Here is a 15,737-nt window from a genome sequence, read left to right on the forward strand (position 1 = left end):
AGTGGCTTCTGCTCCTCTCGCTGGTAGATGGTGGCTGATGCATCAAGGTTTTGACTTCTTGGAAACAGGAGAAGATGCACGTATGGGGAGGGTTGGAGTCCTGGCTGGACAGAATTGCATCTCCCCACTCACCCCTTTCTGTGACTGCACAGCTATAACATCTGTGTGTCTTCTCCAGAGGGCTGCTTTGGCCTGGTTGCACTCCTCAGTTGGCTGTCTTAGCTGTCAGAACAGGAAATAACAGAAACAAGGCTGCTTTTAGGCCACCGCTTTTCAGTGCCACCACTGAGGAGTGGCACAGAAAAATACCTTTATGGAGAGACTGTGCCAGGAGAACCCCCAAAGTTCTGGCAGCTTAGTCTTGGGAAAGCTGGATCAAGGTGCTGCTCAGTTTGCCTTACTCTCCCCTGGTTCTATTTTGTCTTGTAGTTCCTCACGTGAGCCTGACCGTGCCCGGGCACTGACACTTCTGAGTACAGCTCTTGAAAATGGCAGAGGGAGGTGGAAATGAAGAAGCCGTTAAGTTGACCAGCTTCCACAGTCGCAGAGGGAAAGGTGGGTACTGGTTTGTATTTCTGGAGTTCTCTTTGTCAAATCTCTGCTTACAAGCAGCAGGATTCCTTGATACTAAACTTGGAAGAGTGCTGTTAAGGGGAAGCTGCTAGTGGTCTGGTTTGCCGTGTCATACGCTGCTCTGTTACACTTCCTTCACAGCCACCCACTGAAAAGTCTTTCATTTCATGCAGACATGCAAAATATTTGGCTCTTGCCTTTCTCATGTTGTACTGCCTCAAGGCAGACTGTGAACTTCTTGGGAACACCATGTAGAGATGAGGGGCTTTATGGTGTTCCACCTTCTGAGGACCTCAGAGGAGGGAGGCTGGCTCTGCATTCCTGTCCTCGTCGGGCTGTGTGTGTTGGCACCCATCCCTCCAAGCGTGGAATTCAGAATGATGCTTTCTGTGTATGCCTGAAAGGTGATAAATGAATGCTCATGAGTACTTATGCTAAAGCATAAGCCAAAATGATGTGTCAAATCATAGGGAAAGCGTGGCTGTATTCTGTCTCTGCCATACAGAAACCCTCTGGTTTTGCTGTGAGTGTCTCTCCTGCATTCAGCCTGAAGAAGAGAAGCTGTGTTGAGACCTCACAGCAGCCTTCCAGTATCTGAAGGGGGTTACAAGAGTGCCAGAGTGAGACTCTTCACCAGGGGCTGTAGAGATAGTACAAGGGGTGCTGGGTTCAAGTTTAAACAGGGGAGATTTAGGTTAGATATAAGACAGAAGCTCTTCCCTGTGAGGGTGCTGAGGCGCTGGCACAGGGTGCCCAGAGAAGCTGGGGCTGCCCCATCCCTGGCAGTGTTCAAGGCCAGGTTGGACACAGGGGCTTGGAGCAACCTGCTGCAGTGGAAGGTGTCCCTGCCCGTGGCAGAGGGTTGGAGCTGGAGGAGCTTTAAGGTCCCTTCCAACCCAAACCAATTTTATGATTCCAGGAGCTCTGTTCAGTAGCACCTATATTCCATTCTTGACAAGCCGTGAGGGACAGGGTTGTCATTTAATAGCAGGATACCTTTGGCATCCGCAGCCAGGGGCTCTATCTCAGCCCTGCGTAAGGTACTCCTGCAAAACCACAGCCCTTCAGAAGAGGCCGAATTGCTCAGAGGAGCCTCTCTCTCCTTTGAATGCACTGCACATTAACAACAGAAAATGTATCATCCCTGAATCACTGAGAGTTCAGGACTTCTGTGCAAAACCTGGGAAGTGCTCTGTGCATGGCTTGTGCAGAGTACATTTAGCAGCAGCTTGACTTGTCCTGAAGTTTGGGATAGAAGAACCTCTGCATAAGTGTCAGTGACTGTTTCATGCACGTGCTGTTGTGCTGAGCTGGAGTTTGTGCAGGGCATTTGCTCAGAGGGCCGAGGGAGGCAGGAGAGGCTGTAACCGTGCCACAACTGCAGCTTGCAGAGGAACCAGTGACCTTTGAGTGCTTCTTCCCTACTGCCACAAAGCAGATGTGCAGATTGCTTTTCAGATGCATCAGTGCCTGTGCCCTGTGTTTTCAGTTATTTACCATGAGCAAATAGCTAACTCCCCATATCCCACAGACTGGATTGACTGCAGGTACGAAGGTCTTATCCCAACATCAGATTCCTCAGATGAGGAGTTACCTTTTTTGCTGGAGGCGCCAGCGGAGCAGCAGCGTGAGGAAGATGACGATGATGTAGTCATCTTGGAAGAGGTAATTTGTCATTCTTGTACTTGCCTTGCTTTACTCATGGCCTTTATAGCCACCTCCTGCAAATATCCGATGTGTTCCTTTGAGTCTTGTCCAGTTATGGTAATTTACTTGGGATGTCTGAAGTGGATGTTGAAATGATGACATTTTGCTGGCTCTGCTCAGTCATGTTTTGGGCACAGGAAGGGAGAACCAGACTGTTAAACTCTATTGTATTTGAAGTTCTAATTAACAAAGGCTGGAGCTTCTGTAAAGTTACCTATCGAGATCCAGAAAGCTGGAGTGCTTCATGAAAGGATGGGATGCTCCTTCAGAGGCAGGTTTTCGAACCATGCCTTGTTTTAGATCCCTTTATTCTTGTTGGGCTGTTGCAGGCACTTATATTCTTGCATATTTACGAAGCCAGCCCACCTGATAGACCTTTCCACTGGCACAGGCAGTCACACAGAGGAGGGCCAAAAGCTTTAGCTTACCCTGATTAAGTGTCTTAATTTCAGATCTAAGCTACATGACGAATATATTCCACTTCTATGTTAAATTAGCCAGAGGCATTGAGAAAATGGGTTCCAAAGTTGACCTTTCTGTTTCTTAGTTGAAAACAGTAGCAGAGAATATTCAGCCTGTTGGCATACAGCATCCTGTCTGCCAGAGGCAAGAACAAGGCCAGAGATTAATGCTTTGAGCTTTGATTTCTGGCTGTGTAGGTAAATCAGTAAGAATGCAAATATGCCAGCAGCTAGTTCCTCCTTCCCAGATTATTCTGCTGGGAAGGAAATGGGAACTGAGGTGAGTTTAGGAGATGATTCCACTCGGAAAGTCCTGTGCATGCCCAGTTCTGCCCAATGTTCTCTTAGCACCTGGGGACAGACTGAGGCTGGAGTTCAGTGCAACAAAGATATGTGGATTGCAGTTTTATGCCTTGTTAAGCACCTTGCTGAACAGACTTCATCTGTTTCCCATCAGAAACTTGATTAGATGCAAAAGATCATCTAGAGCAAGGATTCTGACATGCAGACAAGAACTCCTCCTTACTTACTCTTGTCTGTCTTCTTTTTAGACCCCAAAGCAGCAGCAGCTTCCACGTCCCAATGTCATCAGACCTGCAGCTCAATGGCAGTGTGCAAACGCTGTGGAAGAAGGAGGATCTAAAAGTGCTGTCGAGCCCTTGAGGAGCACATATGCTCAAGATGTGATCCCAACTCTGCCCGGCCAGGGAGAGCAGGATAACCATGTGGCGGAGAGCAGTGCTGGGCCAAGCAAGGATGAGAATAGGAACTTTGCTTTGCAACAGTCCAGAGCATCAGAGCTTAATGGTCCTGGGTTTGAACTTACAAGTAACCAGGAGCCTGGTCCAAGTTTGCTTCCACTAATAACAACAAAACCACAGCCTGTTGTTAACAAAGAAATCATTAGCCTGGAGGATTCAGACTTTCCACCACAACAGCAAGAAAAGGTGGAAGCCCAGCAAGGAGAGGACTTGGAATCAGAGCAAAACCTCAGAGAACCAGCTGATGATGCAGGTCCTGCAGACCAGGAGACCCATGAGAACAGCCAGCTGGATCACCCATACATCCAGCCACTGGAAGGAGAGCCACATGCTGTAGTGAATAGTTGTGCTCCTCAGCAAGGGCAGCCTGAAGCAGACCCAGGATCTTTAAGGGCATATGGAGAGAAGGCTCCTGGGCCAGCCTTCCCCCGACCTGAACCACAGCAGGATGGCATTCCAGGTCCTGCTTCCCCCCAACCAGCACATCCACCGGAAGAAACGGGTCCACAGGCAGCAGTAGACAATGAACAGCCAGGACCAGCATTCCCTGCACAGGGCTGCCAGGAACTTGGCTCTAGTAATGTTCCAGAACAAGGAGCTGCTGGGCAGGACCAGGACCTCACTGCACAGCTCATCAGGGAGACAGTAAGTATTCCCAGGGCTTGTTTGCCTTCTGTGTGCATGGTATTCCCAGACAGGTTTTTCAAGGTGTGTAGTGTTTCACATGCTCTAAGCACAGCCCTGTTGACTTCAGCTGCAAATCCTCTTTGTTTTGGCTGAGACTCAGCTATGCAGCAGGTGAGGAGCATGCAATGAACTGTCTTGAGAAACTCTGGTGTGAAAGATTAACCCCAGCACCGTGCCAGGAGTGTTGAGAGGATGTGAATCTTGAGGGTACTGTTTGCTTTGGGATGGGCTCTTGGCCAGAGAGATTTAGCAGAGTTGATGGCAGGGTCTCAAGGGTGCACTGAGGTGAAATAACATGAGCCTGTTTCCTTCAAAGGCTGCTGCCCTCTCAGTTCTGCTAGTTTGTTCTTGTCTGGTTGATTCCTAACCCAGTGCTATAGAACTGCTTAGGAATGGATGTAGAGCTAAAGGAGCAAGAGAGACACGAACCACTAGCAGAGGGTGAGGTAGAGAAGACTTCAGAGACACATGGCTGAGAGCCATGGCTGCTTTCAGCTCCCTCTCCTAAAGCAGTTTGGTCCATGGCTGTGTTAAAGCCACCGTGGTGCTCAGGAGGTAATGGTTGTCCTTGCAGCATGGATTTCCAAGCAGTAGCACTGAGGGATTACTGGATAAGCAGCATGAAGACTTTTAAGTTAACTCCACACAGTCCTTTCTGCCTCTGCATGTAAAGCTGAGCTTGAGGAGCACTGCCCACAAGAATGGGACCACCAGGAAGGGTATTCTTAACCTTTGGGACATTCAGCAGCTTCTGTATATTTAAAAGCAAAACAGAAATGTGGTGGTGCTTCACGTTCTAATGTTATCCCCTCCACTGCACACTCCTCTCCTTGATTGCAAGGGAGGATCTCTCTTGATGCCTTATGAATACTTACTTTTCAAGCAAGCGTATTTCACTGCATCTGTATCTTACACCTCCACTCTTATCCCCTCCAAGACTTCCATCCACATCCTGTCTCATTCTATTTTGGACAATTGGGGTTGAGGAAAATACTCTTTAAGTACCAGTCCAACTAAATTCAGTTCTTTCCAAGGCAGACCTTGTTGATGAGTGACTTGATTTGAGATGGGTAAGTAGAAACTCTTGCATTGGCAGGGCTGCTTGACAGCCCTGACCAGTCGAGTCTTGCAAAGCAGAATCCATCTGGTGCAATCACTTGCAATACCTGCACAGAAACCCAATGAGAGCAGCAAAGGGTGCTCTTTGCTCCGAGGCTAATGCTGGGAAAGCTTGCAGAGAAATGCCAGGAAAGGTCTGTTGTCTGGTCTGATCTTGTTGCTAATGTGTCTGGGTGCTTTTGGGTGGGTATACGTATTGCTGGGGTTTTTCCTTTGCCTTTGGAATGTTGTATTTCAGCACACAGTCTGGAACTCCTTAATCTTCTGTCTGAAGGTAAATATTAGCTTTTCTTGTGTTGTAGATAATACCTACATGCTTTGCTTCTTTCCATCAAGCCTGTATCACTTGTTAGGCCAGCTGCTCATGCCTAACATCAGTACCCAGATTCTTCTTGTGAGAAAGAGCTGTTAGCAATCATCCTGTGGGGCAAAGGAAAGCCAGCAGCTTGCAGTATCCATCTGGGTGGATAGAAATGGTCTCGTGAAATCTGTTTTGGCCCTTGTCTCAGGAGTGTGCTAGATACACCCTTAAATCTATGTCTTTGGCGCTGTTCACTATGTTGTGCTACACAGCTCCTCTAATATCTCCATAACCTGTAGCTTTTCCCACTGTAGGAAGCAAGATTCCCAGATGTGAAGGAAGACTATATTGAAGAGCTCATTATCATCAAGAACTGCTGTGACTTAAATGTGTAAGTATAAGAGCCCCAGGGTGTATTGTACAACAGGTTGGCTGCAGTCACATTTCCATTTCCCCACCTGCCAATGACACTGTTCTAAAGCATACCCAGGCTGGGAGTCAGCACTGAGTTGGTAGTGCCAAAGAGCAGGGAATTTGTTGGGATTTTTCCTTCTAATAGAGCTTTTCTTAAATTCTCTTTAATTCTGACATGGTGCTGCAGCTTCTCTGCTTTTAAGATCATTTGCTTATTTAAAGATTACATATAATTTCTTCTTAACTATTACTAGGGTTCTTAAAATGGGTGAGTGTCAGGATTAAGGTGTTGAGGTTATGTCTGTAAAACATAGTATTGGTGAGTTTTGAGTTGGAGAAAAGAGTTTCTACTTCTTCATTTCATTGTCTTTTGGCCTTTTCCAGGTAAAGATGACACTGGGTTTGGGCTCCCTTATTTATTGTCATCATGTTGGCTTTTATCCCCTGTGCTTAATCCAGTAGCAGTGGTACTGTTTGAGTTCTCTCACATCACTTTTTGCAGCTAGAAGAGAACAAACGCATTTAAGGGTTGGTAGGGTTGGTTCTAGATACCTGTTAAGGGACTGATTTTGGTCAAACTGAACAGAAGCGTGAGCCAAGAAAGGCAATAAAAGGAGTAGAAAATCAGAGTGAGGACTGTGTTGGCACCAGCAACACAGAGGGGAGAGTAGCTTGAAGTAGATCACTTGTGTCTGATGCTTGGTGGCCCCTCTCTCTGTGTTTTTGTCTCTACAGCTGTCACTGCTATCTCAAACATGTTGAAACTAGTCATTGTGTGATACAAGAATGAAGAATAGATGTTGGTTGCCAGAGTATTCCTTCTCTTGTATTACTCCAGTGCCCTTTCTCATTAGCTGGGGCACTAATTAAGCAGTATTTAAGTGCGTGAGGCTTGGAATTAGTTATTGGACCATAAAGAAGTAAACTGGCAAGGAAATTAGGATGATCCGATCCATTGGGCATAGATTTCCTATTCTGCTGCCTTTGCCTGTGCTGTTATGTCTCCAAAGTAGGGCTTCTTGGCTAGAGAATCATCAGGCTGTTACTTCTTTCTTGTCATCTGAAAGTGCTTTCCCTGTAGTGGTGGTGTGGTCAGCAGGAGAGAAACTTTCAGGTGCCCATACCACATACCTGGTGCATCTCAGGTACATTCCTTGGGGCAGTGGGGCTGTTGAAGATACACTTGTGACTAGAAGACCCTCTCACAGAGTGTGTGAAAAAACTTGTTACTGTGTCCTGGGGGGATTTAGTGAAACCTGATGGAATTAAATCACAGTATTAGCTTCTATCAATCCTAATGTGTCCCTTCCCTTCTGCTTCTGAAATCTCTCCCATTGTGTGCTACAGACCCAGTGAGATGAAAAGGTGCTTACAGGCTTCCCTGTAAGCCATCTACAGTGTCTGCTCAGTGGCGTGTTACCCACTTAGTGGATGATAGAGATTTCTTCTCTGTATTTTTATTCCTTTAACCAAACTATCTTTTTGAGTTATCGCTGCATCTTTTGTGTGAGAACAAACGGGTCAAAGCACTGGTCAGCCTCGCTGGCAGGAGCTCTTTGATGTCCATGGTGTGTCAAGCTGAATCAGGCTTGAAATACAATAAAGGGTGGCTGGATTTGGGCAAGGATGAGGCTTTTAAGTGGCTCTGTGTCCTGTGGTGCAGATATTAATGAACAGTGCTGCAAGTGTGCGTGCATTGCGTGCTGGGACCCGCTTCACTAATTGTCAGACACCGAAGGTTAACATCTCTGGAAATCCTCAGCAGTGAGGTGGTGACGTGCAGAACAGTTCAAATGCGTCCTGACTGAGCCCCAGCTGACACCCTTGTGTTTGAGCTCCTTGAAGTTTCTGTGTGGTTGGATTAGAACAGTTATCTTTGACCAAAAGGAGGAGAGGGGGGAGAGCTGGGAGCTATTAAATGCTCAGTGCCAAGATATTTTGTTGTTTTCCAAGCTGATCATCATGAAAACTTTCAACTGATGTGAAAGATGAAATGTGGGAGCTGCTCTTAGCAGGGTATCATCCATTCAGCTTTTGTGTGCAGAAGCATTCATGCTCAGTCAAAAGCTTCTGGCTCAATATGTCAATACCTGATTAACCAGAAAGAAATGCCTCTGCTTTGAATGTGAAAGCAGGGCTAAAGTAATCATGCCTTGATAGTGGGTTAATGCTTCAAACCAGTCCAGGTTTCTTAATGAGGGACTGATTTCTGACATCAGGAATGTGAATTGGCTGCAATTATGTCTTTGCTGCAGCCTTCCACCTTCTCATTCAAGAAGTTTTACAAATGCTAATTGCTTGTCCTAGCTCTTTTTAGAGGGATATTATTCTACAGCTGGGGAAACTGAGGAACAGCTTCTGTTACTTGACCCAGCTACCACATCACTGGTTAGTGATGGTGGAGAATAAGCTGTGAAAAGCCTGCTCCAGGCAGCCTCCAGCAAGCTTCCCTTTCAAAAGGGCTTCTGCATATTTGTGGCTCTCCAGCAATGGGCTATTCTGCTTGCTGGAGTCTTTCCTAAGCCAGAAACTCAGTTTACCTGCCAGTTAGGGTTGTTTGTGGTAGGACCTCAGGTCTGCTGCATTTACAGGTTAGTGTGCAATTGCTTTCAGCAAGTTTTAGGGATTATTTTCTGAATGCTGCTCTCACTAGAGCAGTTTCTAGTGGAAGATGGAGAATGCTGGTGTGATTTCAAGCTTTTATTACAATGAAACCTGTATTCTGAGTACATACTGTATGAGAACACAGTTTAAACATGTTTCTGTCTCTGCTGTAATGTGGAAGTAGATCGAGACCGGAGGCTTTAATTCCGATCTGAATCTTTAATCTGTTGTTGAGGAAGACATCAGCCTTTCCTAGGTTTTATGCTGCTTTTGCCATAGATGCGTTTCTATCAGCCGCACATTTGATGTTGTGACTCTTCTTTCTTGTATGTGAATTCCAGAATAGGAGAAAGTTGATAAACTTTAATTCTTAGTCCAGATACCACTTCACATGGCTGGGAGTGAGCCTCATTGTTCACCTCTGCCATGGAGAGATGTAGGTTGGTTAGTAGCTCACCCGTACAGGCTTCATGTATATGAATTTAATTGTTGAAAGACAAATCTCTTTGCTTTCCCTCTGCAGTCATACAGCCAAACACTCTTTACTTAATTCTCAGGCATTTACTTGCAGTTTGCTCCAGTCTAGGACCTCCGTTGGTTCTTACAGGGCAGGCTGGGACTTGCCTGCCCAGCTTCATAATGATGGGATACTAAAAGTCAGACAAGTGAGGAATGAACCTGAGCTCCCAAACCCTCAAGTAACTATATTTCTCTTTTCAGACTTTGTAACTTTCTTCTGGAAAATCCAGATTACCCAAAGAAGGAAGGCAGAGTGGTTTTAAATCCCAGCAGCAGCCTGCTTCCCAGCCAAGATGAGACAAAGGCAAGTGAGAGTATCCTCATCTACAGCATGCCTCTCATCCAGTCTGTTCATCCTGAGTGGAGCTTGGAATGTCTGGTTCTATTAATGCATATTTGTAGAGTGCCTGGTTGAGCCATACTTCTATAGGAGGCCTTTGGGTGCACTTAAGACAGCGTTCAATAGCGGTAGTTGCTTGCAAGATGACTTCCAAGACTTTCCTGGTTTGCACTGTTGGCCTTCAAAGCTGCTCTTTGGCTTTCATCAAGACCCTCTGCCCTGCCTGCCTGTCAGCCACCCCATCTGAAGTGTTCGTTTTGATATCTGATACAAGAACTCCATGGTGATTCTGTCACATGAAGTAGACTTGGCCCACAGGTCTCTCCTGTGTGGCCTCAGGCATTGCCTTTTAGCCTCCTAACTGCAAATCTCCCTACAGCTTCTTGATTTTTCTATTTATTTATGTATTTTCAAGTCCATTTGACAATAAATTCTCTCTGAGCTGCTTTGAGTGTATTGAAATAGCTGTGTGTAGCCTGAGAAAGATTGAAATGTCAAATAGGTATTCAACTCTTTCTACTCTGGGAAGCATCTCTCAACCTCAAGCCAATAAAGATGTTCACCCTTTATAGCAACCTAAATGTATCCTCTCTTTGCTGTCTCATGCAGCCATGCACAATGGCTTTAAACTGTGTGGTGTGGGTCCTGCTAGGAGCAGAGCTGCAGCATGGTGCAGCTCAGGGCAGGTTACCCACACAAGTGTATAGACCAGTAGGCTTCACACCCATGCGGTGCTCTGAGCTGATGCTTAAATAGATGCTTAGAACTGGGTACCAGGTAACTTGAATTTGGGGTGGTCCTGCAGAAGGTCCTAATGGCTGGAAGAGTGATCTGTGGTGTTCTTATAGAACCTTTCTTATACCTGTTGCATTTTCTCCTTAGGTGCCTAAAGTGGATTACTTTGACTTCTTCAAACTTGCCCCACTCGATCAGCGGTGCTTTATTCAAGCAGCTGACCTCCTTATGGCAGACTTCAAAATGCTGAGCAGCCAGGACATTAAGTGGGCACTACGTGAACTCAAGGGACACTATGCAATCACACGAAAGGTTCTCCAGTTCAAGTCTGTTTCCTTTCCTAGGGTTACCTCCCTCATCTCTGCAGAGCAGCTCCATGTCTTTTTGCCTCACTGCACCATCTGCTAGCATGTGGTTATGGGCTTTTTAGTGCTCTTCCTTTCCTTTTAAGAAGTATTAATCCATTTAGTAGAGACTTGCAGAATATATTGGTCAGACAGAATGCTGCGGGAAGGTTTTACTTCTCTCTAATAGAACTGGCTAGTTGATGGGAGGTGATGCATTAAACTGAGAAGCGTTCCCATACATTGCTGCTGAAGTGTCGTATAATTGTCAGTAAAGCCTAGACATTTAGCTAAATCTTAAAACATGTAACATTTAACTGCTGCTATTAGTTAACTGGTTGCATGGAATTGAAAAGAAGCTCAAATCTCACTGTCCTGTTTCTTTTTATGATGACTTTCGTAGAATGAGTCCTTTATTCCTCGTAAAAGAGTTTCACTGTAATGAAGCTGCAGAGACACTTGGTTTATATATCAACAAACTGAATGTAAATGTGGCTTCAAGCATTTGACTTGTATCTACTCTGATATCCTCCTCTTGCTTGAGCTTCTTTCTCCACTATTCCAGGACTTAAACAAAAATTCCTTGTCCCTTCATTAGCTTGATTGGGTATTTGAGCTTCATTTTTTTAACTAAAAAGCCAAACCATTCCATTGCATCAGACTGGATGACAGATGGAGTGTAAATAGCTTTACACAATAGGTGGTGTGAAGTATCGTTCAGCTATTTTGGATTTATGGAATGATTGCTTTAGGAGTACATAACACGACAAGGTGAGCAAAGTAAAGAGCTGTACTTGCCTCTATACAGGGTGTTTGGCTGTCCAGTTTTGGATCAGCATGATGCACATGTTTGAACTGTGCTTTGAACTGATTTGAAGCCTGTATTTCTGCTTTCTTCCAGGAGCACAGGATTTAAGTCTCTATGTTGTTTTCTAGGCCTTTTCAGATGCTATCAAAAAATGGCAGGAGCTGTCAACCGAAACCAGTGGGAAACGGAAAAGGAAGAAAGAGATGAATCAGTATTCATACATAGACTTCAAATTTGAGCAAGGTGAACACCAAGTTGTGTGTGTTGTGCCCTCCACATCATCATTGTAAGCAGAACTGGCTTGTAGCAGAACGTGCTGTTCTTGAAAAGGGATGTGGTCCCAAAACAAATGTTTCTGTCAGTGTCTGGTATCTATTTTGGAGATCCTCTTCATTAGTACTTCTGCTTGGTACAGCATCGTTTGAGATGCCGAGTGTGATGTGTGGAGAAAGAAGGGTTTAAGCATAGTTCTGGCTGCTCCATCCCATTTCATTGTGCCTTTAACTCTGCTTTAGGGGATGTGAAAATTAAGAAGCGCATGTTCTTCCTGGAGAACAAGAGGCGGCACTGGAGGTCCTATGACAAGTGCTCCCTCCTCCCCCTGGTGCTACGGGAGCAGGAATTCTATGAGCAGAAAGTTAAAGAGATGGCAGAGGTGAGTGGTAGGAGCTGCTTTGATCTCATGGTGCAAACAACTTCGACTGCTATAAAAGTCTTGGCCCTAAACGTGCAAATCTGCCTCTTGGAGCGATTCAAACATTGATCAAAATGCTGAATAACTGACTACCTTTGCCCCTTTACTGCCTGTTACATGTGTGACTTCTCCCAAGCAACTGATTTTTGAAGGAAAAAAGCCACAGGATTTCTTACTTACTTAAATAAGAAATCTGCTGCTTTTGCAAATGCTGTTCTGGACCTTTATTGCTACAAAGCAGTGAAAGCTCTGCTAACTAATTCCTCCTCTAATTGTTAGCAGGCTTCTCTGCTGCTTTAGGCCTTGTAATTGCAGCTCAGTGTTGGTGGTGAATAATGACCAGGCCCAAGGCAGTCTGTCCACTCACTCTGCCTTCCACAGGTTGGCAGTCCTGTATCTCCAGAACATCTTGTCCTGTGCTGAGAGCCATGTGTTTCGAAGCAGAACACTGCAACACCCACTGGTGTGTTGTCTAATCTGAGAAAAGACTGAATTTACAGCTCTGCACCTACAGTCCTTTCTTTAAAGATCATTGTCTTTTAGGCAGATGGATAGTGTCTCCTTTTAAACACAAAGCTAATGTTCCTTGGGGCTTTCTCTGGAGGGGTCCGTTGGGTGAGATCATCTCTGCCCATGGAAACCTGAACCAGCAGCTCTCCGTAATACAGAATTCAGGTCTTTTGTTCCTGATCCTTTGCTTTTCCCATCTGTTTTAGCTGAATCATAAATAGCTTAATGGATTGGAGGGATAGGCTGAGTGATGCTGTAAGCAGACAGGGAGCTTTTTATGGTGGTTTCTAAGTCCTGAGATAATGTAAAAGAGTGTAGAGGCTGGAAAATTGCTTTATCTATGCTGTAAATACAGATGCACATGTCTCTCTTACAGCATGCAGACTTCCTCCTTGCTCTGCAGATGAATGAGGAGCAGTATCAGAAGGTCAGTATCTATAATGTGGTCTGAGTTCAGCTTATGCATAGACACTGTTTTGCACTTAATACTGCACATACTCTTCTGGCTTCTGACATGGAGCTTTCCTGAAGCTGCATTTGTACTGTGCTGCTTTTGCTGAGCTGGCAGAACCTGCAGTGTGTGTGTTGGCTGGCTTTTAGAAAAGGTAGACAAGAGCTGAGTCCAGCAAGACAGTATTGATGCATGTAATGATCTCTCGTAATTCAGTTAGCTGCTGCTTGTATCTTCACTGGTCAGAACAAACACTGCAATAGAATAGTACCAGGTTTGCACTTGCTACCACCATAATGGCTGTTTAAAACTGTTGGAGCTCTGCCAGGGGAAAGGTCTTCCTCATTTGCAAGAAAGACTCTTTAAAAACCTGAAAATTGGGTTGTCTTTAAGCAAAGAGAGAAAAGTTGAGCAGCTGTGGATTACCTTGTCATTCTGAACGCCCGTGTCCTTCAAACTTTGGAGATGTTGGACCTTTGAAGATGCAGGCATACGTCCTTTTTAAGAGGCAAGCTTCTTCACCCCTGCAGTGAAGAGGCCAAGACAAGGTCTCTCCAAGCAGATGGGTAAATGTTCCATTAGAGGGCAACCAACCTAAAGCTTCTTTTCCCCACTTAAATGGTGGGAATGCTGCTTCCCTGCACCTTCCTGAACCCAAAGTGCTTCTCTGCCTGTGAGCTTAGAACTATTAAACACCGTGTCTTCTGTAGCTTTTAAGAACCTCTCAAGCAGGATGTGTAGATAATAAGTTACTTAAACTTGAGTTTCTGGTTGTGCTTAGTGAGTTTTGACCACTGAACAGGCTAACTAATGGAATGGTGCACATCTGTGGCTCTTCTCAGAATGAATGCTGGCATTGCTTCTGCCTTGCAGCTGTATGTGTCTGTATGTTGCTATAGCTATTGATGTGCTGATGATGATGCCAGTACCTCTTTATGGCTGCAGGATGGGCAGATGATAGAGTGCCGCTGTTGTTACGAGGACTTTGCGTTTGAGAAGCTGACTCAGTGTGCAGATGGGCACTTGTTCTGCAAGGAGTGCCTAATTAAATATGCTCAGGAGGCAGTCTTTGGCTCTGGGAAGGTAAGGATTTCCCACCTGGCTGAGGGGCAAATGGGTAAATCACTGTTGGGAGACCACAGTGCTGTTTGCGTAGTGTTGTTGCTTAAATTTGGATGTAAACTGCACTTCCCAGGAAATAGTTGAATGGAATTGTGTCCCGAAATCCAAATCCAACAAGTCAGTCTCTCCATCAAAGTGGGATCTTTGAATGGGATTTCAGTTTTGCTAACCTCCATCATCTGTGCTCTATGCTGAGCAACTGGGATTATTGGGAAAACCTTCTACACTATTCATAGTGACAGCAATAACTTGCATTCATCTGGGTTTTGTTTTCTTCTTAATAAACCACTCTGCACAGAGAACACCCTTGTCTGACTTGGCCAGTCTCTTCCTACCTAAGATTGTTTGTCCCACATAACATCACTGAGATCCCAACTTAATTTGGGAGTTGGCTCCTCTGTGATGCTACAAACCTTCTTAGTGTCCAGTTCAGGGAGCAATTATCCTGGTACTCAGCTGAGCTATGAACAAGTCATTAACCTGCTCTGAGCTGTGCATGCTCCTTTGCCTTGAGATATGATGATGAAATGGGGGGATGCACTTGTAGTCTGGGACCTATATTTCATGTAAACGTATAAACTGGCAGCTGTATTTTAGACGACCATATTGAAAAGAATGCAACATACTGTTTGTGAGCAGAGTGCTAGTTCTCAGCAGAGACTGTAATAACAGGCTGTTACATGGTCACAGTGAACTTTAAGTGAACTGTGATCCCAGCTATCAACACCATCTTCATGCCAAGTGTCTGAGGTCTGATTTGTTTTACTAGTCTTGCTCTTCCTATAGCAAAGCCCTTCTCTGGCAGTCATCTGCTGACTTAAGCCCTATTCTCTCTAAGCAAGGCTCTGCCCTGGTGTATTTGGAAATGTTCTGGGTACTGAGTCTTGCTTTTTGCTAGTATCGTGCTGAACCTGAGCTCTCTCCTTCCAACCCTAGTCAGAGCTCAGCTGCATGGAAGGCAGTTGCACATGTTCATTCCCCACCAGCGAGCTGGAGAAGGTGCTTCCAGAGAACATCCTCAATAAATACTATGAGCGGAAAGCTAAGGAGGAGGTGGCTGCTGCCTGTGCAGATGAGCTTGTCAGGTAAGTGTCCAGCTGAGGATGCAGACTTTTGTACGCTTTCTGTTGTACAAAACTGTTCCCTGAAACCCTAAATGTGTGCTGACTGTGAGATAGGGAGCTTTCAGAGCTGTGTTATACATTCAGGCTTCTGCCTTTCCAAATCTCTCTTTATTCAGGTTGGTCTGCCTTTGACTAGGAGCAGATTAAAATTCAATAGACTCATCTCCCTTAAGACTTGCTTGCCAGCTCTGTGCTGATCCTCTAAATTACATGGTCAAAAGCAGTGCTGAGCATAAAATATTTTGACTGTGAGTGACTGAAGAAATATGAGCAAAAAAGGCAGTAGTCAGCACATCCTGGTGGCAGGCATTTGATTGGCAGCCTTATTAACTGCCACAGAACTACTTGAATCCCCTTTCAGCAAAGATACTTTTAGCACTCTGCACTGACAGCATCTTCTTTTGGGCTGTAGGTGTCCGTTCTGTAACTTCCCAGCTCTACTGGACCACGATGTGAAGCGGTT

At 45.3% G+C, this 15,737-nt stretch overlaps 1 protein-coding gene across 1 annotated transcript in view; it reads left to right on the forward strand.

The window, feature by feature from the left end:
- The first annotated feature begins 488 nt into the window (after nt 1–488).
- Nucleotides 489–15,737, forward strand: part of RNF216 (ring finger protein 216) — a 61,814-nt gene continuing 46,565 nt past the window's right edge. Inside the window, exons 1-12 of the mRNA XM_010010764.1 lie at nt 489–555; nt 2,105–2,238; nt 3,293–4,147; nt 5,924–6,000; nt 9,348–9,450; nt 10,369–10,533; nt 11,502–11,616; nt 11,889–12,028; nt 12,954–13,004; nt 13,974–14,111; nt 15,087–15,235; nt 15,687–15,737. The exon at nt 15,687–15,737 is cut by the window's right edge and continues 46 nt beyond it. Of these exons, the coding sequence (XP_010009066.1) occupies nt 489–555; nt 2,105–2,238; nt 3,293–4,147; nt 5,924–6,000; nt 9,348–9,450; nt 10,369–10,533; nt 11,502–11,616; nt 11,889–12,028; nt 12,954–13,004; nt 13,974–14,111; nt 15,087–15,235; nt 15,687–15,737 (2,045 nt within the window). The remainder of the gene's footprint in view (nt 556–2,104; nt 2,239–3,292; nt 4,148–5,923; nt 6,001–9,347; nt 9,451–10,368; nt 10,534–11,501; nt 11,617–11,888; nt 12,029–12,953; nt 13,005–13,973; nt 14,112–15,086; nt 15,236–15,686) is intronic.

Source organism: Nestor notabilis, unplaced genomic scaffold (genome assembly GCF_000696875.1).
Source record: "Nestor notabilis isolate BGI_N333 unplaced genomic scaffold, ASM69687v1 scaffold9653, whole genome shotgun sequence".
Lineage (NCBI taxonomy): Eukaryota > Metazoa > Chordata > Aves > Psittaciformes > Psittacidae > Nestor > Nestor notabilis.